This window comes from Acomys russatus, chromosome 8 (assembly GCF_903995435.1).
Source record: "Acomys russatus chromosome 8, mAcoRus1.1, whole genome shotgun sequence".
In the NCBI taxonomy this organism is placed as follows: domain Eukaryota; kingdom Metazoa; phylum Chordata; class Mammalia; order Rodentia; family Muridae; genus Acomys; species Acomys russatus.
This window is the reverse complement of record NC_067144.1, coordinates 13821902-13846170: the sequence shown is the minus strand read 5'-3', so window position 1 is coordinate 13846170 and position 24269 is coordinate 13821902. Positions and strand designations below refer to the sequence as shown.

Genomic DNA, 24269 nt, shown 5'->3' with positions numbered 1-24269 from the left:
TACTGTCTTAAGTTTTTGATTGTGAAGGTATTGTGGTCTCTAAATTCACTCAGGATTCTACAACACAATCCCACTGTGTAGACATCTAAAGTCAAGGTCCTGTATATTCAGATCCTGATGGGGGAGGGGGTCTTGCTGGCCTGTGAGGCCCCAGCTTCTCTGTGTACCTTGTCATGAAGGAGGTCTGACCTCTGCGTATCAGGACCTATGCAACCCTAGTTCTCTCTCAAAGCCCCACTTGTAAATACCACCACACAGGGGTCAGAGCTCCAACAAGGGAATTCTTTTGGAGAGGTTGTAAGTATTCAGTCTAGCCACAAAGCCCCCATTATTACATCTATGGTCCCTAAGTTTTTGAAATGTATCCTTTTGGTCCTTTACCATTTATTTTTACTATTTATATCTTCTTGAGTGTCACTTCTTAGTAGGTATTTTTTAAAATACTGTTGTGTGCTTTGACATTTTTATTAGTACTTTTGTGTTAATCAAATTTAAGTGAGAAACTTTCCATCTCTGAGTTTGCCATCTCCTTTTAATGGCTTCGTACCTGGCTCCATCTGGTCCCCAGTGTATTTTATTGGGTCAGAGCCAAGCCCATATTGGAGGCAACAGTGTTTTCCCCATAGTGACTTGTCACCAGATCCTCTTGTCTGTGTGGTGCTTGGTGCAGGTCATGGCTGTGCCGTGGACTCTGATCTGTCCCACTTTATCCTCAGCTGGCTGTGTTTTCAGCCTTTGTAAGGGACCCAGAGACATAATGTCACCTCTGCTTTTCACCGTGGCCCTAGTTTCAGTCTCCTGCCTGAGATTTTCTGTTCCTACTTCCCCTAGCACTGAGCTCCTCCCTAGTGCTATCTATCGCTGCTCCAGGCTACTGGTCTTGGGCTCCACACAATGCTCCACAATTTTAATCTATTTTTAAAAGATTATTTTTAAAAGATTCTATGTATCTGTGTTTATGCATGATGATGTGAGAAGTGAAACGGGCACGTGGAATGCATGGATCTGTGCAGCAAGGCTTGTGTGTGTGGAGGTCAGAGGACAACTTCTACTCCGTTCTTTCCTCCTACCTCTATGTGAGCTACAAGGGTTGGACTCAGGTTCCCCAGGATTGCCCTGGCAAGTGTCTTTACCCACGGAGTCATCGTGCCAGCCGAGCAGATTTTGAGTCTTGTTCTAACCCGTGAAAATGGTCATTTTTTTTTTTTTTTAAAGAACAGTCGCATCTGTCTAACATGAAATACTATCCACCACTGTTCTATTTCTGCAGCAAACGCCAGGCTATTACGAATTCAGCATTAGTTTTTAAGGCAGTGTTATAGTCTCAGCAAAAAGGAGCGGGCTTCGGCTTTCCCGTGTGCTCATCTCCACTGCACATGCGCACAGCCTCCCCAACTTTGGAAGGGCAGGCTGCTTTATAGACCGTTCACCCAAATACATTTTAAAACGACAGAATATTTTCCAAAATATCAATTTGATTCTTTCCAAAAGGAGTCTGGTATTTTTGCTTGTTTGTTTGTTTTTTGTTGTTGTTTTTTTATTTGTTTGTTTGTTTTTTTTAGCACACATCAACAAGAACCTCAGCTAAATTAAAAGGGGAGGGGGAAGAGTAAATTACTTCACATTTAGTTTGAAAGGATACTGAATAGGGAGGCTAAGTTAATTATATTGCTACTGTTTCTTCAGAAGAAATATTTAAGCAATTTCTACTTTATTTCTATAAACTCAGAATCATGTTATCATTAGTACATAATCTATAATTAAAGCATTTTATGCCAAGTGAACTCAAAAGCTATAATTTGTAAGGAAAGCAGTTGAGAATAAGAAACATCACAAAAAAAATAAGCCCTTCTAAATTTATAAATAATACCCAAAGTGTTGAGACACCCTTAACGAGTAGCTATATTAACTTATTAAGTATCTGTCAGTCCACTGTTAGGAGCAAAGTGGGATTTTATTCAGTGTGTGAGAGGATTGCAGGAAGTTGCATTTGGAAAGGGCACTCGTGGTTTTAGCCAGTATTTCATCTAATTTATTAACATAATAAAGAGACGCATGGGAGAATAGCAAAATAAAAGGATCCAGAGGGTCCTAGAAATCTACAAGTAGAACAATATGATAGGCAGATTTGGGCCCAGGGGTCCCGCTCAAACTAAGGCACCAGCCAAGGACAATACAGGAGGTAAACTTTAAACCCCTTCCCAGATCTAGCCAATGGTCAGAATATTCTCCACAGTTGAGTGGAGAGTGTGATACGACTTTCTCACGTACTCTGGTGCCTCACATTTGACCATGTCCCCTGGAGGGGGAGACCTGGTGGCACTCAGAGGAAGGACAGCAAGTAGCCAAGAAGAGACTTGATACCCTATGAGAATATACAGGGGGACGTAATCCCCCTCAGGAACAGTCATAGGGGAGGGGAATAATGGGAAAATGGGGGTGGGGGTGGCAGAAATGGGAGGATACAAGGGATGGGATAAACATTGAGATGTAACAAGAATAAATTAATAAAAAAATATATATATTAAAAAAAAAAATAAAGGGTGCTTCCTCAAAAAGCGGATCTATGCTTCATGCTAGCGCACTCTTTCTTTCTTTCTTTCTTTTTTCTTTCTTTCTTTCTTTCTTTCTTTCTTTCTTTCTTTCTTTCTTTTCCTGTCTCTCTATGTTATGGAATCTCCCATCAGTTCCTGGGATTCTGTTGTGGCTGTTATATTCATTTATTTAGCGGTTCTGAGATCGAACCAGGCAGGGCCTTGCATATGCTGAATAGATGCTTTACATCTGAGCTTCCTTCCAGCACTCTGCTGCAAACATTCACAGGAACCACCAAGACCAAAGTGGAAAAGATGCGGAATAAATAAGCTACAGCTGTTATGGAGACACTTGAACATGCTGTGTGGTTCATCAGCTTTCCAGTCGGTGACACCATTCCCCAGCGATGTTTGATAAATTTTTGAGAGACTGCTGCCCAGGGTACTTCTGAGCTCAAAGGAAGGAACATGTGGATTCTACTGCCTCTGAAAGGATCTTACTATGGCCTGTGACAGAAAGACTGTATTATTTTGAAATAGTCTGCATAAATGAACAGCCTTCCATTTTCACAGCATGATTAGTCTAAGTCTCCGGCGTGTGAGAATATGAAAGATAAACCCATGATTTAAAAATGAGACTGAATTGTGTTTTTCCTCCATTACCGTGTGGTGTGCCACTATTCCTGGGCAGATGTGAGAGGACATCTACTCACTTGAGACAGGGAACTGACAACACACCAAATTACTCACATCACCAAAGTCTAACTTGGTGAACCAATGAGCTTCATTAGGGTTACTTACAGGAATATCTGTGAGGGGTTACTTCTAAGTGCATAAATGGTTCAAAGGGAGCTGTATCACTCCAACATTGTAGACAGCTCACAAAATCCAGAAACCTGGAGTTCACTGCAAAACTTGCAGGCAACTCAATGGGTTAGAATTGCCTTTTCCTAGTGGCTCAGGGGATTTCAGCCTTTTCTAGGTACTGTTGGTACCTGCAGATCTTTGTTTCTTCCAGACTGCTTAGTCAGAGCTGTTGCTTCTCCCTCCTCCTCCTCCTCCTCCTCCTCCTCCTCCTCCTCCTCCTCCTTCTTCTTCTTTGAGACTGGGTTTCTCTGTGTAGCCTTGGCTGTCCTGGACTCACTTTGTAGACCAGGCTGGCCTCAAACTCACATCAATCCACCTGCCTCTGCCTCCAGAGTGCTGGGATTAAAGGCGTGTACCACCACGCCCAGCTCATCAGAGCATCTTCTAATCAGCTCAGCTTACTTATTTAGCAGTCTTCACTGCCTCTAAATTTCTGAGGAGGGAGAAGTCTGGTGAATCCACTCAGTTTCAGGAACTTCCTGACGCTGTCCTGGTTGTTGACTTCTGGTCTTAATGATACTCCCCTGCCAGATAGAGTGTTCCACTCCCCCTACAACATCCTGTTGTTTCACTTCCTTGTTAAACATCCTGTCCTCCAGCACCCTGTTGTTCTACTTTCCCTTTATATCTTATGTCTCAAGAAGTTTCCCTCCAAGATGGAGGGTTTAACCTGGAAACTGCTGCACAGCTTGTGAGTAAATGAAAAATTGCTAAATTTTGTTCCTGGTGAAGTATTTTGTGGGGAAATAAGAATAGGGTTTTTTTTTTGTTTTGTTTTGTTTTTTTGAGCATGGTTCCGAGCACGTAGAGTAACTTTACTTCTAACATGTCACATTCTATGCGCTTGGCATTGTCTTTGTCTGAGTTAATTGAATTCTAAGTGATTTTTTTTTTAAATAGAAGAGATCATCATATGTTGTTAAAATGGAAAGACAGCCTATAACGTATAATTCTGATTGCTACTACATCAATGACTCTTGTGCTATTTTTGTTCTTTGCAGGTCTTAAATCCATTCTATGTGTTCCAAGCCTTCACCCTCACTCTGTGGCTATCTCAGGGTTACATAGAATACTCTGTGGCCATCATCATTTTGACTGTTATCTCCATTGTCCTAAGTGTGTATGACCTGAGACAGGTAAGAATTGAAATCACGGCTAAATTCCACTGATCCTTAGCTCTGGCTGAGGAAAGCCTACAGAATTTCCATGTGGAGTGTGGAGTAGCTCTGTCAAACACAAGACTTCAGGCAGCAATAGGTGAATCTTACTATGGGGATAGAGACTTGGGGCATAGGGTACCAGGAGTACCAAGCCAATTTAAGTGCCTTTGTAAAGTTTGCTCATCAGCTGGAGGTTTAAGCGAACGTTGTTTAGGACTCTTGAGGTTACATGTGAGGAAGGTGCGAGGAATGCCACAGAGGCAGTGGCCCAAGTCACGTATTAGCCGAGACACGAGACACTACTTTGTATCATGTTTTAGCATAATAACCAAAAGCCAGGCTGCTAGATCCAAGGAGAGGTATAATTTCAATTTTGGTAGAGGTTGTTGTGCAATTTTCTCCAAACAAAATAATTCTTCATATCAGAAACACACAAGGTCATTTATTTCTCCAGCTTCTTCTCATCAGCACTGTGTGGTAGATCCTGATACGTAGAAGTTTCCATCTGGTAAGGCTTCGGTGTTTTAAATTGATGTTTTGAACTATAGTCACTGATTTCTAGTGAAAGGAGACCTTTTTTACTTACCTAAGCATGCTTTTTTTTTTAAACCTTCAAGGACTTTTCATACCTACCACTAATGTGGAGAGCTTTCAGTTTTAGTCTATCTTCCCCCTTGAGTTTGGCTTTTTCATACCTTAAAGATTATATGGAGGCAAATGTATTTCTCTTTTCCTTTGTGGTTTCTAGTTTCTGGTTCTGGCATCTCTGTTGTGTGACAAAACGTTTCCTGTGGAGACACAATACGTACACCTATTGTTTGGCTGGAACTGCTGCTTGCCCCTGGACAAGCTGGGAAACCCTGTCTGCCCTCCTCCCAACTCCCCTGGCATTGGGAAGCCTCTGAACAAAGGGAAGGCACTCAGAGTCCAGCTCCGTATTCTTGGCAGCTGTCGAAACCTCCCTCCCTGCTGCCAGTCAGCCAAATTTCCACATAAGTGCTCATCTCTTCACTATACTTGGGCACAAACTCAGTTTATGGCTGACATGTCATCACCCTTCGCCCACAGTCTATAAGACAGCCCCGCCCTAGTCCAGGACTCAAAGCCGCACCTGATAAACTCACCTTTATTTGCTTTTAATCCGGTCTAATCTGCATCACCAGGAAAGAGAAAAAGCCTATTACTTCTCACCCCAGATAGGGACCCTGTGACTATCCCAAGTATGGATACCACCAAAGTCCAACTTGATCAACCAGTGGGTTTTACTGGGGCTACTTACAGGACTACAGATGAGGGGTTCCTTACAGGTACAGGAATGACTCAAAAACGGTTGCATCCCCAAAGCCCTTACCAGCATGAGTGACAGCTCGCAAAGCTGGGGGCCTGGAGCACACTGCACAGCCTACAGAGAGTTCAACAGGTTAGAGAGTGTCCTTTCAAGTGACATTGGTTTAAAACCCTTCCAGGCAGCTCTGCTGGTCTCAGAGTCTACTTTACAGCTCAGCTTCCCTCTGTCTGAGGGGGGAAACTCTTAGATTTTGTTGCTTATTCTGATAGGGAGAGGCCTACTGAATCTGCTTGGTTTCAGGGACTTCCTGAAGCTATTTTGAGTTGTTTACCTTCCTGCTTAAGGAACATCCCTGCAAAATGGAGTGTTTTAATCCTGTTACATAACCATCTGCAAAGTTAGGTAATTAAAACATTTTTCCCGTATATTAAACCCTTTATCAAAATTATACATTTGGGACTGGACGGATGGCTTAGTGGCTCAGAGTGCTGGCTAATCTTGCAGAGGACCCAGGTTCAGTTCCCAGTACCCACATGGTGACTCCAGTTTGGGCACTCCGGTGCCCTCTTCTGGCCTCCAGGACCAGTAGACACACAAGTAGTGCACAAACATACATGTGGGCAAAGACGCTGTACACATAGAACTAAATCTAAAAAAAAAAAAAAAAAAAAATTATAGTTAAAATTTGTCTTCTTCTTCACAGAGTCCCTAAATTACTTTGCTCAAAATAGCAGGTAACATGGGAGCCTGAGCTTAAATAGCATCACTACAAAGGATTTAAGAAGAGGAATCAGAACACACACGCTAACCTCGTTAGCAGCTAGTATTTGTTTACAAAGTCCACTGACATTAAGCGGCTTGTAAAACCACACCAGCTGAGCCTATTTCCTCCACTGCTTCTGCCGCGAGATCTCAATCATTAACTCTGTGTAGGATTTCCTAGTTCACAGTCGGTTCCAATATCCATAGTATGCGTGTGCCGGGTGCTACATTTATATAGTGAGACACGTGCATTAGTATTTTGCCTTACCCCAAACCGTGCCACAGGTGAAAGCTTACCTTACTGAGGCTAAGAAACACTTGAGCTATGGCCCCTTGCAAAGAAGTTAGGAGAGTGCCAATCGGGTCTGAGTGCAAACCCCAGACTGGGTTTACCTTGAAGTAAGTGTATTCGCAGACAGTACAGCTGGGTTCTACTGAGGCATCGGTTAGCACAATACTGAGAGTACCCTTAGCCCCGCCCCCTCCTCTGGCTCTGCCTCCAGACTTGACCTAGCAGAGCCTTGGGGCAGGTGAGTTAGTTCCCTGCTTCCACCTTCTCTGGAGAAAATCCAGCCACAACAAGCACAAAGATATCCAGTAGCAGCTGTGGAATAGTAGGATCATGCAAATGAGCTCTGGAAACAGGGGTCCTGGCCCCACTGCCGAGGGATGGTAGAAACCAGAAGGGGCCTGATGGAATCTGGGCAATGAGCTTTGCAGCCATGGCAAGCACTGCAGCATTTGCCTTCTCCTGGCTGGCTGGTTGTCATAGCAACCCACGCTTCTCGTGTCTGAGTTTGCTCAAAGAGAATGCTTACATTAGCCTTCCCCTGTGTTGTCGGGAGATGTAGAACGCTCCAGCTCTGAGAAATATACACTTTTACTGAGAGCCTACTGTGTGAGACAGAGTCTGGGGACAAAAAAGAAAAGAAAAAAAAAAAAAAGAAACGCATGGCCCCTTCTCTATCCTGGGCATTGCCTGTTTCACAGGGGAGAAAGGCCAACAGGTGGCCGTAATGGAAGTTATCAGTGCTCCAGCACAGGTGTGAAGCCAGAGCACAGCATCCCGTTCCTCCAGGATCTGGTTTGTGTGCGTGCGTGTGTGCGTGCATGCGTGCGTGCGTGCGTGTGGTGTGTGTGTGTTTATATTTACACAGACCTTCATGTGAAACATTAGAAGAGCTTGCTAGTAGCCAGCTGGGCCCAACATTCTAGGGAATAGCCTCAGCAAAGGCACAGAAGCATGGCAGCTCCCCCCACCCCCACTCCGCCAAAACACTAAGTCTGATAAATAAATTTGGCTTCCCAGCATAATGAGGTCTGAGAATTACAGTCAAGCGCTATTAACTCCTACCTCCCCACTTCCAAATGTGTTGATGAGCACCCTCTTCAGCTGAAGTTCTCCTGCTGTGGACTCAATGAGTTTGCTGAACAGAAAACAAGTGAAAGAAGCGTTAAAGGAAAAAGCAGCTCTGAAAGGGAAAACGAAGCTATTTTAAACATGTAGGGAACACGCTTAAGAATATGTGGTGGCACATGCCTGTAATCCCGGCACGCTAGAAGACAGAAAGGTGGATCTCTGTGAGTTCGAGGCCAGCCTGGTCTACAAAGTGTGTCCAGGACATCTACACAGAGAAACCTTGTCTCCAAAAAGGAAAAAAAAAAAAATGCTCTGAGTCAGACAGATGTCAGTTTGCTCTCAATACTTCAGCTTTTACCACTAGAACCTTCTGCTTCTGTGCTTGTATGTACACTAGATATAGAATTTTTGCTTATTTTTCTGTATATATAGCTTTTTCAAAATGTCTACAACAGTGGTTAGTATGCAGTAGTAGCTTGATCTTAGGAGGGGTTGTAAACATAATCATTTGAGTCTTTTATAATGTCTTATGAATTTCCTCAATAACACCTTGCAGGCTTGGGGTAAGACCCTGGCATGTAAAACAAGTCAGTCCTATGCTACTGTAAAGCATGAAGGTAACTTCAGCTCTTTACCAGAGAGCTACCATCTTCTCTGCTGGCATTTCCCACACACTGAACATGGCTCTAGCTACTGGGGCAAGCCAGACCTCCAACTCCAGACTGCTGACTGAATCCAGGGTCCTTAACACAGAACCTTGGCTGACTGACTCTCTGTGGTGTAAACGCACACTCTAACAGTCAGGACTCAGGAAGTCAACGTACAGCGAGGACTAGGTACCCAGTATTAGTATCAGTTCAATTGACTCAGATTAGGGAAAGTTAGTTTTTTTTCACGTGGAACTGAAGCAAATATTATCTCCCCCCCCCCATTACAAATATTAATATTAAATTCATCATGTTCTCTCTTGGCTAAAGTCACACAGTTGTGCATAATGCTTATCAGTCTGACAAAACTTGTACCACTAACGGAACAGATCAACGTAATGTATCCTGTAAAAGAAAAACCAAAAAAAAAAAAAACCAAAAGAAAAAGAAAAACCATGTCCTGTTTGGCTTAGTTTAAGATGAATTTGAGTAGCAACAATATGAATCAGACTTGCTTCTATTAGAGACGTCCAATTCTTTGATACCCACTGGAAAGCGACAGTGCCTCCCTTTGTGCCCACCCATACCCTGGGAGCTGGTGTCCCCCTCCAAGCACCATGTCAGTATGGGAATGTGTGGGCTGAATCTCTCCTTGTCTTTGTCTTCCTAGCCCCCTGTTGTCCTAGGAGTTGCTGCCTCCTCTCCACAGCCCCTTTCATTTCCTCTTTTTTTTTTTTTTTTTTTTTTTTTTTTTTGGTTGTTTCAAACAGATTTTCTCTATGTACCCTTGGCTGTACTGGAACTCACTCTGTAGACCAGGCTGTCCTCAAACTCACAGAGATAAGCCTGCCTCTGCCTCCCAAGTGCTGGGATTAAAGATGTGTGCCACCAATTCCCAGTGGTATTTCGGTCACCTTTTACAGAAGTATCTCAGCAAATTATACCTCAGTAAGGCTTTCTGGTTGCTGTCTCACTGTAGTTTCTGCAGCAGCTTCTCCCTTGGCAATCGCTAACACTCATGACCTCTCAGCCCAGTGTGATTGCACAAAGGGCTTTGTAAGAATTAAGTCACTAAAAACTTAAGATGCTTCTCCCAAAGGCATATGCTGCCGTCTCCCCGTTTGGGTGAGTGAAAGGCAGTTAGACAGACTGACGGTCTCATTTATGCTGGCATCAGAATGCCAAATCTAGGGGAATGACTCTAGCCTGACAACTCACTCGCTGCGAGCAAGCGGTTTACAGGAGATGCTTTCCCCAGTGGCCAGTCATTTACAGAGCAAGCCCAGATAGGCTCACCACCTGCTCAGATTTGTTTTACTACCTTGGTTCCTCAGCCTGTGTCCTGGACTCGGTAGTTGCATATCTTTTTTTTTCCTACTTTCTTGGAGTAAAGTCGTATCAAATGAACATGGAGAATTGCCCCTAAAGTCATGTCAGGAGCGCAGGGGGTGAAGGCAGGGGCGCTGGAGTGTCAGAAGCCAAAGTGGAAGTTGAGTGTAGGGGAACATATCTGTAATGACAGCAGTTCGAGGCTGAGGGAGGCAGAGAGATTGTTATGAACTTGAAGCCAGCCTGGGCTACATGGTGAGTACCATGCCATCCTGGGCTACATAGCATGACCCTGTCTCAACGATCATGAAAGAGCTGATGGAGTGCAGGCTGAGCCCTTTGCCCAGGTCCTCTGGCCGTGGTGGCAAGCTTGTCATTTCCTGTATTGAGGTCAAGCGTTCTCAGGGTGTGGGCTAGCTGCTGGTAAAGACTTGCCCTACACTTGCAGGCCAGAAGAGAGCACTAGATCTCATCATGGATGGTTATGAGCCACCATGTGGTTGTTGGGCATTGAACTCAAGACCTGTAGAAGAGCAGTTAGTGCTCTTAACCTCTGAGCCATCTCTCCAGCCCTCAAGACTTGCCTTTCTGTTGGCAGCAATCAGTGAAGCTGCACAAGCTTGTGGAGGATCACAACAAGGTCCAGGTCACAATCAGCGTAAAAGACAAAGGTAAGTGGCTCGCCGTGTGGTCTCCACACCTACTGTTTCGCAGCGGGCTCTCTCTAGCTTTTGTCCTTGTTATTATCAAAGACAAAATTACTTTTCCACTGAGCCCAGGACTGGGAAGTCTGATGAGACGAATGAGGCATCTATCATAAAATGGGAAAGGAGGCTAAGACTACAAATGCTTTCTCCACAGCTGCAGAGCCCTGAGAGTGACTGCCCTGTTCAGCTTCGAGCCCCAGGCCTGGCTTGCCTCACCCTCTTCCAAACTTAGGTCACACCATCATCTTCTTAGATTTCAGCTTCAAATTCTCTCTGCCCTCCATATTTCATACAAGTGGACATTAGTCCGCAAAATAAAGACTCCTTTATCTTTTTTCAACTACCTACATCCTTCAAAACCCAGCATCGTACATTCCAAGCTGTCATCTGGAACTTAGGCTCGAATGGAACTTTCTCGATGCTGCCTGGACTCTTGGCATTTGCTCTGAGTTAGCTCAGGATGGAGTGGTCACCGTCCCGTGTAAGGAATAAAGAACTGTAGAGAGAGCCATAGAAAGTTTCCAGATAGTTCACAGGCAGCCTCAAAGCAGTCACAGGGCTCCAGTGCCCACACAGAGCAAGTAGCAACCAGAGGGTGCCTCCCTCTTGACTGAGGCTCTAAGAATTTTTACTCTGCACAAAGACTGAGTATCAGGTTCCAAACAGAAACTCGCGGCTCCTGATCCTTTGCTAGGCCCCGGGCGGGGGGGGGGGGGGGGGGGGAAGTCCCTAATTTTAATTCCCTTGTGATATTCAGTTGAACGGAAATGGGCCCCTGGGCAGGTGAGCAGGTTGATGTTACCCAACTGGAAAACAAACAGATAAGAGCTCTTAGGTATTTTAACTCGTAAGGGAAAACAGGAAAAAGCCAAGACAATCATGGGACTTTTTGCTGTCACTTAGGTCTGCAGGAGCTGGAGTCCCGTCTCCTGGTTCCAGGAGATATTCTCATTCTTCCAGGGAAACTTTCATTGCCCTGTGATGCTGTCCTGGTCGATGGGAGCTGTGTGGTGAATGAAGGGATGCTCACAGGTAGGCTGTTGTCATCCAGCATCCTCTTCCTTACCCGACATGCCAAGGAAATCTGATGGCCATCCCCATTGGGCAGGGGTCAAGCCCTTCACTAGGATAGGATGCAGCTAAGGGAGATCCACTCCGACTTTTTATTCAAACAAGACACAGCACACGCAAGCAGATGGCATTGCTTAACAATAGGGCCAAGCCGCAAACCAGAACACCTAGAGGAACATTTACTTTCCCACGGGATTTACTGCTGAATGGTGGCATGAGGGAGTGAGCGGGGAAAGGCTTGGGCGGGTGAACATGTGGATGTACAGACTCGCCATAGACCTGAGACCGTTTCTATCTGTATGCAAGCAAAACGCAGCTTAAAATGCCATCAGGTCTCAGTCAGAAGGGGGGAGAGGTCTGCCTAGCTGTGTGCCCTATAGGTGGGAGGTACTTAGGACTGGCTTTCACTCAAAAGTCCCAGTGTGCTGTCCTACTGTTCAGATGCAAGGCCCCTGTTGCTCTCAGGTCAGAGTTCAGGAGGTTCTAGTGTTCACTTATAGTTCGTAAAGTCTTCTTGTAATTGTGTAGCTAGGAAGATGCTATTCATACAACTGCCCTTTTAGTTAAGGGGAAAAGCCGTGTAGCACAGCACATTTTTAACGAGACAGACTATTCAGAAGATCAAGGCTAAAAGCTATTTGTCCTTTGTGCTGACAGACCGTTAAACTTTCCTGTTTCCGTATGACCCAAAGGTGGGAAGATGTGCACACGGACCTTGAACATGACCTGAGTGTAACGGAACTCCATTGTCTGCCCCTAGGCCCTTCAACACAAGCAGATCTTCTACTTACAACTGAGTCTACTCAATGTAAAATCGAGGCAAAATGTAGTAAACCTAAACATGTTTGGTACAATGACAATCTAGCTCCTTTAATGTGTTGAAATCAACTTGCCTTGGGAAGGTGGCGATGAGGGTTTGCACATGGAATGTTGCCATGGCACCCAACATGCTGACCTCAAGCTACAAAAGCCAGTGGCTGGCCTCTGCCCCGTGCGTCCCCACAGCTTGTACTCTGATTGCTTCTCTCACTGGACAATAGAGAGCATGACATGGGGATGTCAGAGTCATGAAAGACAGAAAGGCTCCGGCCTTCCATCTGCTCCTGCTCCTGTGCTACAGGATTTGCCTTGAGTCCCAGGAAAAGCCAGAATGTTTGAGAGAATTAAAAAATCATCTAAAATGACCTCGAGCAGCAATGGGCTTTTCTTATGTTCATTTAAGGCAAAAGTGAAGTCACCAATACCAGTATCTACATATTCTAAGTGCTGGGGGGAAAAACAAAAGGAAAATGATTTATTTTAGAGTCAGATCTGGTGAGACACAAATATACAGGGACGCAACTATGTTTCTCATTAATTTCCTCAACAACACATAAATCCCAGCATGCATTGAAATATTCTATTTTGAAGAGGAAATGGACCCCATTGGGCATGCATACTCTGAAAAGGAGTCAGATAGGAGCACCCTATGCTTGGTATTAGGGTGTGAATCCACATATGCAATTCAGATGCCTCCATTTTCCATTTGCAAAATAGACCTTTGCAGACACAGACATTTTCATTTATGTAAAAGCAATGCATAAACACTTCCAGTACCCTTATAGTAACATGTTTTGTAAGTAGCATTTATATCTCACTTCGTCATGACATCAAATAAGTGAGGCTAGGAGCTATTAAAATGCCAACTTTCAAGTGAAGGAACGGAGTTGAACATAGACCCGGGCTGCTCAGTGATTAGTGACAGGGGCAAAACTGGGCCTGGCATTTGCTCCCAAACACAAAGTGGCGCCTGAGTGCGGAAGGTGAGTCTAAGGTGGGAAAACTGTGGCCCTCACTTTGGTGTCATTACCCCTTTCTCTATGCAGCTGTCCCTTCCCATGACACCCACACATCTCCAGAGTTTTGTCTTCAACTGTCACTGCTATGTGAGAAGCTTAACTTCATTTTCTAACTATGTTTGGTGTTTATGTTGATGCAAGTCAGTGACTCCACTAGTTACTCTTAACTCCATCCTGGCTATGCAAGCCCTATAGGACATCAGGATGGGACCTAGACCTAGGTCTCCTTGTGGCTGTAGTGCCCCTCCAGTCTGGGAAGGTGTCTGAGACCTCTCTATAGTCTTAATAAGGCTACAGTTTCTATAGCATTATTAAGTGTTTTCATATCCTCCTGAGGTGCGAGTCCCTTTTTGTAGGGACAAGTGGTGTAGATGTCTCTTTTGGACTCCCTTTCCTCTCTTTCAGGACTGCTAATTAGGATGGAAATGCAGGAGAGGAAAGACATGGTGAGGAGAGGGCGTCGTATTTTCTGGAAGTCCCTAGAATCCACAGTCAAAGTTAATAATTATTTTCAGGACTCAGAGGCTGTTTTCCAATTTCTCCATCCTTACCCCTTTCCTGGGGCAATGGGCTCCTTCAAGGTTCCTGCTTCACCCTAGAGGGAGGAGGCCAGACACAAAAGGGCACGTGATATGGTGGTGGTGGTGAGGTGCAGAAGCCATTAATATTTACTATTTTCTTAGTTTTAGTGTGTGCTGTTTTATAGCAACATTTTGCACACCATTCCATTTACAATGCAGTTCTTTCGAGGCGGGTGAATAGGAGGGCAAGAGAGGGGAAGTGATTTGCGATACACACACAGAATCCAAGTAGCGCCCTTGAGATCCGGGTGCATTTGTTCGGCTGCTCATTCCCCGATTTCACCAGTTTATTAGCAGAAAAATCTATTGGGGATCCAGCAATGAGAGAGGCTGAGAAGGTTTCTGTCGCAAGTGGGAAATATGAAAGCCAGAAATGGCACACACTCCCGACAACTGCTTCACGAAGAAAAACACCCAAGCCTTGTTTCCCAGAGCCTTTGGCCTCTCTTGGGGATGCTCATAGGCTAGAGGGCGGCATTCTTCCTCCTCTCCCCTACTCATGAAAGAACTGAGCGCTTTGAAGTTCAGGATAGATGCATGGACCTGAGATGGACACATAGGATGTTTCCTCTGCAGTCTTTCTGAATTGATTTTCTGCCACACAAGCTTGTAAGCAGTGTGTAGAACCAGAACTCTTCCTCTCTCCTATCTTTCATTTCTGCCTTCTCTTCTTTTCATCCATCCTTCCTCTTGCTAGTTTATCTGTTTACTTGATACATGCTCTGGAATGCCTGTTGTGTGCCAGGCACTGTGCTGGGATCAGCAAGATACAGGGAAACTGGCCCCACTGGCAGATCATTTTCTGTCAAACGCTCCCAGTGATGCGATAAACATTTCAAGCATTGTCAGCATGAAGTGGCATCCAGCTCCGTGGGGACATGGGAGAATCTCCGTTTGACAGACGCTGAGGTCTCAAGGTCCCTGACGCCATCACTGTAATTGAGAAAGCGCAGTCAAAGTACTTCCTTCTGAAATGTACTCCAACCTCCTTGCACTCTAAGTTTATTTTTCATACGAATCACATCTCTTTTTGGACGTGCCAGAAAGTCCCAAGCATGTAATTCTTAATACTATATTAATAGTGTTGACTCTATGGAAATTTATCTGCCTGAAGTGTCATCCCCAGAGTGGTATCCCGAGGTGACTTTGTTTGATGAGCATCTGTCTGTCTCCAATTTCACTGGGGTTTATAAAAGGAGACTAGTTGCTACTATCATATTAGTCAAAACAGTATTCTGGATTACTTGTTTTGGTCACAGTAATCTCTAAGCGTCTGCCTGTTACCGGGTCTGGTTTAAAAAAGAACGTGGTACAGTCCTTTGGAGGCTCGCCACAGGTTCTGTCGCTTCTGCAGAGTCGCTTAGAATGCAGTTGGTAAATCTACACAGAGGATGGATACCATCACTGTTTTAAAGAAAATGGAGTCAGGACAGGTCTCAGCTTAAGGGATTTGCTGGAGATATTCAAGACTGCAATAACAAAAAAAAAGTGTTATCGCTTCTTAAACCTTATGATGTAAAAATACTCCACACTGGGAAACTAGCTTTGAAAGATCAGTAATAGAGTAACCTAAGTAATTGCTTTTATTAACTCAGCAGAAAACACATTTTTTGGAGCCTATTATGTGCCATAGAGTAAAATAAGAACTATGAAGAGTTCTATATGACAACGTTCTTGCTCTCAGTTATTACCTAGAGACATGAGAAAGAAATGTAACCATAAACAATATATAATGCCTTTTCTAAATGAGAAAGGTGACATACTATTTTGATAATTGGACATTTAACAAGAGACTGATGGAATTTTGAATTTGTTCTAGTACATTATAAAATGGTTTAAATCTTAGAACTATGACGTATTACCTACCTTTTCTCGGGGCGGGGGCGGTGGTGGCTATAAAAACGCAACCTTTTGAGATTCTAGGATGTTTTCTTTGTACCTCCTACATTCTTTTGTACAGAATGTCACCTCCCATGAGAAGGGGACAGAGACTGTAGCAGCCGAGACTAGGTGGCACGGAGGAGTTGACTGAGAGGCCAACAAGGGCCCTGCTCAGTTGGAGCATCGATAGGGATTAGACCTGGAAGGCACTGGAACTCTGGTGGGATCTAGAAATCGAGTCTGGGGTTTAGTTTGTAACAGCAAGGGGAAAGAAATATTATTTTTTTCATAGAGAATAGGATAATGGTGTGCTGGATGGTTTTATGTCAACTTGACACAAGCTAAAGTCATCTGAGAGGAGGGAACCTCAACTAAGAAAATGCCTCCATAATATGAGGCTGAAAGCAAAGCTTTAGGGAATTTTTAAAATTAGTGGTTGATGGGGGAGGGCCCAGCCTGCTGGGTGGTTCCACCCCTGGGCTGGTGGTCCTGGGTTCTATAAGAGAGCAGGCTGAGCAAGCTATGGTGGATGAGCCAGTAAGCAGCACCCTATTGTAGCCTCTGCATCAGCTCCTGCCTCCAGGTCCCTGCCCTGCTGAGGTCCTGTCCTGACTTCCATCAGTGGTAGGAGTATGACATGGAAACGTAAGACAAAGAAATCCTTTCCTCTCCAACTTGCTTTTTGGTCATGGAATTTCATCACAGCAATTGAAACCCGAACCAAGAAAAAAAAGTGGAATGGTGCCTTCGTTAGGAGTCATCTGGCCTAAGTGTCGAAGGACTGTGCTTTTACAGCTTGGGCCTCTGACCTTGACGAGGACAGGGCTTCTGTCTCCTGTTCATACTATATTCCCACCACGTAGCAGTTTCTGGCACAGAGTGAGCACTTTAAGGCATTTGTGGAATAAACAGGGAAATGTGCGGATGCATAGATAAGTGTCCAAATAAAAGGCATGTCGAAATAAGCAAGTACATGTTTACAGCTTCTGGATCGGCGCTGGGTGATGGACGCTTTGAGCATGGCAAGGTGATCATTTAAACTGCTCGTTAAATTATGACAACAGACCACACATCCCACATACAGGAGTGATAAGCAGAATTTAAGCAAACTAGGACCAAGCGTACCATTGCATGAGGCACAGGCATTCCTCAACCGACCAGGCCTTTGACTCATGAGATGAGTGCTAGAACGGCTTTGCTTATGGGTTAATTTCTTGAAATCAGCCTCCACACAGTCTGAGTAACTACCCAGAATCTATAAAATGCAACCTTCCTTAGGAGAAAGTATACCTGTTACAAAGACATCATTGCCCCAAACGGAGAACACCATGCCCTGGAAATCCCACAGCTTGGAGGACTACCGGAAACACGTGCTTTTCTGTGGGACGGAAGTGATCCAGGTCAAGCCATCCGGGGAGGGACCTGTTAGAGCGGTTGTTCTGCAGACAGGTAAGTGAATCCAACTTGGAGGTGGGAATTTTTGCTTAGGGTTTTGGACTTTGCCATTTTCTGGTAACAGCAGCCATGCTCTTTCCTAACCAGGCCCTTATGATTCTAAGCTTTATATCGAGTATTCATTGTTAAACCCTTATATGTGATGCGTGGCACGCATAGACATTGAAAATCTCCCAAAAGGCTTGCGACTGTAGGCTTCTCTTTTCCCTCGATGCTTCTTAGAGTGTTTCCCTGCAGAGCAATGTCAGTCACAACAACCATGAAGGATTTTCCATCTCTAAGAGTTGCTTGCTGCATACCACCACCTGGGTGCTCAGTAGGACACGTCAGGGCCAAAGGTCAAGACATGACCTCATTGTCTTGCCTTGCCTCTCTGTGAACAACATCGCGTCTCGCCAAGATGTTAGCATCCATCATCTTTCATACCTCTCTTTCTCTCAGACCCAATGAGCATTGAATCCCAGGGACCCTGCTCCCACCTGCTGAGTCACGGATTCCATGCCTTCCCTCTTGTGGCTGTCTTTTATGCAGGGTTCGTCATTTCAAGTCTACGCTACCATACCAGAAACACTCCTTTGACGGTTTTCTCTCAGCTTTGGCTCTAATCTCTCTCTAAACTACTCCTCAGCCTGTCACCACAGACACATTTTCTCAGCTCCGTTTGCAGTGGGACATTCACACCGTGCTTAGAACGTTTTCATAGCTGTATCCGTTTTCATTTTTCACATGACATTACACAACGAAGGCCTCCCGTGACCTGGTCCAGGCACAGCATGTGTTTGTGCTACTGCGCACATCCAAAGAGGAAAACCACATCTTACTTTTTGATACTATGCTTTTAGTTTGGTTTGTGAATTCACTTATGCTAGATGAATACTGTCTTAATTTAAAATATGGCTTTTGCGTTAAGACAAGTTAGTGGACTTTAGAGCATCCCTCAGCCAGGTGTCCAAACAGAAACTAATGTTAAAAGTCCTATAAAGCAATGATGCTTTCACTGTAGCAGGAAGCTGAATTAAGAGACCATGCCTTTCCACGCATGCTTCCAAGGCGCTTAGATGGGAGCTTAGAGGAAACTATGATCCTACTCTCCAAAGTCCAGAAGATCATGTTTGAGACAACCCATGTGTCCAGCAAGAAATGTGGATAAGGACCACTTTATAGTTATAAAGCTGATTCATATTTAAAAACATAGAACAGCCAATCATATCAGTCAATAAGTCAGACAGAAAATGAGCATTTACTACATGCTATGTAAAGTAACTATCGTTTGTTCCTTAAGGCTATAGTACAATATAAGAGTCAGATGGATGTACTTAATTAACTCGGTTAACTAAACTATGGTGTGGTGATTGATGTCATATGGCCGAGTATTGCAGGGAATAAGCTACTTTTGGTTCAAGTTTGGACGTAGGAGTCAGGAAACACTTTTTGGTGAGGTGGCATTTGAAATGAAGCCTGATAGGACGAGGGAGAGTTTAGCTAATTAGAAAGATGGACACAAAATAGAGTGCACAAGGGGCTTCTGGGGCCATTGGATAGTTACAACAGTCTATCAAGATATAAGTAGACGGTGTTGAAGAGGACTTTGAGTACTATGCCTAGAAGCCTGAGCTTCAGCCCTCGCACATGTTTTTAAAATTATTTTGTTATTTAATTAATTTATTCCGATTCATCTCAATTGTTATCCCATCCCTTGTATCCTCCCGCATTCACCCTATTCCCCTCCCTTCTGTCTGTGATAGAAGGGGACCTCCTCCCCCACTATATGGTCATAGGCTATCAATTTTCATCTTGGTAACCTGCTTATTCTTTCTTTGAGTGCCACCAGGCTTCCCCACCACGGGGAAGTGGGCAAATGTGGGGCACCAGAGTTCATGTCTGAGTCAGTCTCTGCTATCCACTTAGCTGTGGGGAATGTCCTGTCCATTGGCTAGATCTGAGAAGGGGTTCAATGTTTACTACGTGTGTTGTCCTTGGTTGGTGCAATAATTTGAGCAGAATCCCTGGGCCCAGATCTACCCATCATGATGTTCTTCTTGTAGGTTTCTAGGACCCTCTGGATCCTTCTATTTCCCTATTCTCCCATACTTCTCTCACCTAGAGTCCCAATAGCATGTCATCACAACTATCCCAATCTCCTGGTAAGTGAAGATTTTCATGTGACATGCCTCTTGGGCTAGTGTCCAATTACAAGTGAGTATATACCATGTGAGTCTTTCTGCTTCTGGGTTAACTCACTCAGTATGATCCTTTTTAGGTCCATCCATTTGTCCACAAATTTTGGGATTTCCTTGTGTGTTTTTTTTTTTTTTTTTTTTTTATAGCTGAGTAGTATTCCATCCTTGCACATGTATTCTTAAAGAAATCACTTGCCTTGGACCTTCTGCTTTGTAAAATCTTCAGTTATTTTCTAACCTGTTATCTATTGTCTACACATACCTGCTTTCTCAAAGTTTTCTCTTGGCATCTCATTTTCTCCGGTCAACTCCGGTCAATTTTCTCAGCTTTCAACTTCCAAGTTCAGTTTTGCTTAACTCTGCAGATGAACGGGTGGTTGTACTGTGGGGACCACCTGAAGCTCTGACTCCCAGAGTAAGAGGAGCTGCATAGGGACTGCAACTGATTGCTCTCAGTGAGTTTGAACAAGGAAGGCAAAGGCACCATTAGGCCAGAGCAATGCTGTGTCCATCTGAGACTCTAGTGACGTGGCTACTGAGGTTTGGAAAGGAACTGAGACATCTCCCTCTGTGGTTATCTTCCTAGGTTATAATACAGCCAAAGGGGACTTGGTGAGGTCCATCCTCTACCCCCGACCTCTGAACTTCAAACTGTATAGCGATGCCTTCAAGTTCATGGTGTTCCTGGCCTGCATCGGTGTTGTGGGATTCTTCTATGGCCTAGGTGTCTATATGTACCATGAAGTAAGTACTGCCAGTAAGCCTTGTCAGTCATAGGTTTTCAAGAGCTTGACCTAACTCCAGAGATTTGATAAAATGGACTCCCATAATTCTGTGAGTCAACGATGTCCAAAAGAACTTTCTTAGATTATAGAAATATTCTATGTCTGCACCTCCAGCATGAGAAGACTTGGCTGGAAATACAGTTGGCTCTGGGGTAGAGTGCCTGCCTAGCATGTACAAGGCTCTCTCTCTCTCTCTCTCTCTCTCTCTCTCTCTCTCTCTCTCTCTCTCTCTCTCTCTCTCTCTGTCTCTGTCTCTCTCTCTCTCTCTCTCTCTCTCTCTCTCTCTCTCTCTCTCTCTCTCTCTCTCACACACACACACACACACACACGTGCACAGTTCATTGGCTGCTGCAACATTTGGCATGGACAATATATAAACCCAGAGAGCTTTATAGAAAATGCCCACTTAATCAGATGAGAAAAAAAATGAACAGAGCACAGAAATACAGAAGTGCCTTAGCAATTAAAGGAGAAACCTAGTGGGGTACAGAGAGAACAGAATGAAGGCAATCTTGATTATCACATCTAGTTTTAACATTTTCCATTCAGGTTTGAAAGTGGCATCCCAGGTAACCCCAAACGTGACATAAGTGGCTTACCCATGCTTTCAGTTTGGTGTCTGGAACAGAATTAAGCATCCATTTTTCCTTTCTGGAGCCAATGCCTACTTTCTTCTAAGCAACAGGGTACCAAGTTCATGTGGGTGCTTCCCTTCACTGGTAGCCTGGGCAGTGGGATGTGTGTTGCCATTTGTGACGTCTGAGGGTTTTTCTGGTCATGACAGTTCGTTCTGATGTGTATTCACATGACCTCCTAGACATGCTGGGACCCCACCTATGGGCCAGTCAAGAAGAAGAGGAAATTATAAGTAAAGCATGGGTGTGAAGCTGGGCACAGTCCGGACTGGTAGTACTAGTGAATTCTGGGTGTTTGTGAACGTGGGAGGGGCCAGGATATTGGTAGATGATGACATAATCCCAAGAGTTACTGGTCAATGCTCACAGTGAAAACCTAATCTCTGAATGGTCATTGCAAACTGGCCTAAGACTCTAGGGAGGGAACCCCCAAGGAGTTCAGTGAATTTGTCACTGGTAGAAAATAGAATCTGGACAAAACTAGGTGGAATGTCAAGGCCATTGAGTCTAGAATGTCATGCAGTGTGCCAGTCTGACCCGGAGAGTGGAAGTACCAATTAGTAAAGCAAAATAAGCCTTGACCCAGCCTGGAAGTGAAGGTTTTCTGGACAGAGCTCAGCATCCATACCAAAGGCTGGAAGCTGGATCCCAGACCTTGAGGGTCAGACACTTTGGTCCTGTGGCAGCCACTGCCTGCATTGGTTCAGGATTAGACAAGTTTGAGTCTGCAAGATCAAAACTCCTCTGTGTGAGTAGCTGGAGGCGGTAGGGAAGCAGCAGTTGTCGGAAGCACGTGAATTATGTATCTGGTGCAGACACGTGTGTGCCACAGTGCGGAAAAACGAATCTCAGTACTGGCTTCCCCAGAGCTAAGAACACCCTGAGGTGCTGTGATCATGGCGGCTTTGGCCCCAGTGTTTTTCAGGTCTAAATATTGAGTACCTCTTCTGCCCCAGACACCAAACGGGGCTTTAGGCTTTCAGACAAAGAGGGATTCAAAGGTGATGAGCCACAGCTCCTGTGCCGAGGACATTTGGAGGCTGGCACAGGAGAGAGATTTAAAAACTAACACAGAGCTTTGGAAGTGAACTATTATGGCCTAGGACCTGCCTGTGTGAGCTGCGTGGTGCCCATGTGAGGCCCTGGGAATTTAGAAGGTTTGTGGAGGTGTGAACAGGGGACAGGTGGGTGTTCACATGAGGGACATGGAGTAGTGAGAGGTCACAGGGACTTGGAGCAGGGGTCAAAATGGTATCCATGGGTATATAGTAGGGTCAACATATATTTTCTTTAGGGACAATGAGATCACCCAACCTCACCAAGAAAGCCAATCACCAGGAATACTCAGAGCCAAGATCTAGGGCTCCCAAGTGCTACAGGAAGCAGCCGGAAGGAAGGCGCCATCTTGCCCTGCTTGGCTAACCTGTGTGCATCCTTTACCCATCTCCAGGTTCCTCCGAGAGAAACTGTAACCATGGCCCTGATCCTCCTCAGTGCCACTGTGCCTCCCGTCCTCCCAGCTGCCCTGACCATAGGCAACGTGTACGCCCAGAAAAGGCTGAAGAAGAAGAAGATTTTCTGCATCTCCCCACAGAGAATCAACATGTGTGGCCAGCTAAACCTCGTGTGCTTTGACAAAGTGCGTCTCGGACTTTCCAGGTTGGGGGGCTGGTGGTTTTGATAGACGGCAGAGCTGGCAAGGACCCCAGAGACTGTCTCCTCTAGCACAACCACTTTACGGTGGAGAAACTGAGGCCAAAGGTAGTCACAGACGGAGGTGGCATGAGGTCACAGTCTAGAAAGCAAATTTGTTGACTCAGAGGGTGGCCACGTGGCCATCTCAACATGGTTTCCTTTCCCTGGTAAAGATTTAGTACTTTTGAGACCATTTATCTTTTGTAATAGTAGTCTCTTGTCCTAATAATTTCCTTTTAAGGCAAAAAAAAAAAAAAAGTGGGGAACATCCACTTTTTGGAAATGCCTTGTCTGGAACTTATATGAGCAAAATTCCATTCACCACCAGCCACTGCTTCTTAAAAAGAAAAACAAGGAGCTGACAATAATTAGTGTTGACACTGTTCCCACCGCTCTTTTCTCCTCTTCTTCCAGGGGTCAGGGCTCCAGGCTAAGAACATATTATGTCTACTCAAGGGCCTGGAGAGGTGGCAGAGGGAGACTATATGCTGGGCAAGCATAACTGTTGTTGTCCTGGAGGTTCCAAGATTCCTACAATTCTCCTATGGGAACCAGGAGTGACCTGAGCATCACCACCCCCCTGCCCCTGCCCCTCCCCACACATGCTGCCTGCATACCCAGATTCTGTTCTCTTGTTTGACAGGCTGTAGTGCTGTGGAACTTGGCTGCTCTTTCCCTGTTTCAGTTAATTTGTGTTTGAATAGTTAATTAACTCTTTGACCATATTTTAGCAAAGCCTTATCCTCCGAGAGCTAATGTTGTACACAGTGCTTGTGGAGTGTTATGAGTGGTCATTCTGGGTTTGGAAGAGGAGAGGTGCAGCATCTAGCCGAGGATATAGGGAACATGGGAGTAAGACAAAACTGTCATACTGTGAGCTGTGTGTCGATGGAGGCTGGAGCAAGCATCCACAGGTGTTACCTGTTGCCAGCGGGAGGCCCCTTCTGAGCCCAGATTCAGAGATGGCCAGATCAGAGCGTAAGGATGGAAAAAAGGCACCCAAACACTGGAAACTGGACTTTCCAGTGAAATGATGCTAAGGGGCTGATTGATGTGGCAAGCTAAGCAGGCGCCATGTCTCGAAGGAGAAGGTGAAGCCTTAAAACACATGAGACAAAAATTTTTGTAGAATGTTTTTGTTGTTCTTGTGATGGAAACTTTATGATGAGGCTATTATTTACTTTTCTTGTCATTATGACCCAACACTCAGAAACAGCAACTTAGGGGGAGATTTGCTTTGCCTCAATGACAGTCTGTCATAGCGGGGATGGCAATGGTGGTACTCACAACAGCTGGGGCATCACAGGAAGCAGAGAGCTAGACTTGAAGATGATCTAGGATCACCTTTATGATCTATGCCCAAAGGTTCTACAACCTTCCAAAACAGTGTCCCCAAATGGCAAAGGGTAGACTAACTGGTGTTGGAAAGAAGAAAGAGCCAGTTCTGTTTTGAAAAGGCATCAGGTGCCCACCGCAGAATCGGCTGTGAGGTGG

The 24269-nt window shown here is 44.9% G+C and overlaps 1 protein-coding gene across 1 annotated transcript in view; it reads left to right on the top strand.

The window, feature by feature from the left end:
• Positions 1-24269, top strand: part of Atp13a5 (ATPase 13A5) — a 123464-nt gene that overhangs the window by 33173 nt on the left and 66022 nt on the right. Inside the window, exons 7-12 of the mRNA XM_051150809.1 lie at positions 4403-4537; positions 10546-10618; positions 11558-11686; positions 17304-17474; positions 20247-20404; positions 22531-22719. Of these exons, the coding sequence (XP_051006766.1) occupies positions 4403-4537; positions 10546-10618; positions 11558-11686; positions 17304-17474; positions 20247-20404; positions 22531-22719 (855 nt within the window). The remainder of the gene's footprint in view (positions 1-4402; positions 4538-10545; positions 10619-11557; positions 11687-17303; positions 17475-20246; positions 20405-22530; positions 22720-24269) is intronic.